We start from the raw sequence: 1,033 nt of genomic DNA on the forward strand, positions 1-1,033 counted from the left end.
GCCTCAGGCTGACCAAGGCTTTATGAGTGGATTTGGAAAGAAGTCCATCATATATCATCATCATCATCGTTTAACGTCCGCTTTCCATGCTAGCATGGGTTGGACGATTTGACTGAGGACTGGTGAAACCGGATGGCAACACCAGGCTCCAATCTAAATTTGGCAGAGTTTCTACAGCTGGATGCCCTTGTGTGTGTGTATGTAAATGTGTATAGGTGAAAAAGAAAACTTCATAAACTGCAGGAGCTGCTCCAAAGCTCCTCTTCTGAATCCTTAACTTTTACAAATGTACGGGCCAAAGGGCAAAGTGCATGTGACCCTTGCCACAAGTACGACCTTTGTTAAAGCTTTCCATTTCCTGTTTCATTTATAGGTTGACAGCTTATGTGATTAAATGCTTCTGTAAAGCAAAACACCAGATGAAAGGTGTAACAATTGACAGCAAAGTGATAGAGAGAGCAGTGTCTTGGTTACTCGAACAGCAGCAAAAAGATGGGTCGTTTAAAGAAGTTGGCAATGTCATCCATAAAGGTATGCAGGTGAGTATCGTAGACAAAGTAGGAAATGAGAATGTTTAAAAAAGTAAAGTGTGTGATGAGAAGTTTATTTCGCAAACGAATGGAGTTGGGTTCAGTCCCACAGCGTGCTACTTTGGGCAGGTGTCTTCTACTGCAGCCCCAGGCCAAGCAAAGCTTTGTGAGTGGATTTGGTTCTCAGAAAATGAAACAAGCCTCTCATGTATGCACGCACGCACACAAACACACACAGATATATATATAAACACACACACGATGGGCTTCTTTCAGGTTTTGACTTCCAAACCCACACATAAGGCTTTTGGTCAGCTTGAGGCTAAAGTAAAAAACACAGTGGGACTGAACCCAATACAATGTTGTCACAAAGTAATCTTCTTATCCACTCTGCTATGCCTATTGTGTTCTGATATTTATATGTGATATCTTTATGTTATATCTCTTGTCTGTATATATGAATAATATCTCTCCTCTTTTATATTTTCCATCTAGGGTGGAAC

General features: G+C 40.9%; 1 protein-coding gene across 1 annotated transcript in view; it reads left to right on the forward strand.

Annotated features, from left to right (window-relative positions):
- LOC106871818 (CD109 antigen) overlaps nt 1-1,033 on the forward strand; it is a 28,311-nt gene that overhangs the window by 15,921 nt on the left and 11,357 nt on the right. The window contains exon 6 of the mRNA XM_052978111.1: nt 348-539. Within this exon, the coding sequence (XP_052834071.1) occupies nt 348-539 (192 nt within the window). The remainder of the gene's footprint in view (nt 1-347; nt 540-1,033) is intronic.

This window comes from Octopus bimaculoides, chromosome 30 (assembly GCF_001194135.2).
Source record: "Octopus bimaculoides isolate UCB-OBI-ISO-001 chromosome 30, ASM119413v2, whole genome shotgun sequence".
NCBI lineage: Eukaryota > Metazoa > Mollusca > Cephalopoda > Octopoda > Octopodidae > Octopus > Octopus bimaculoides.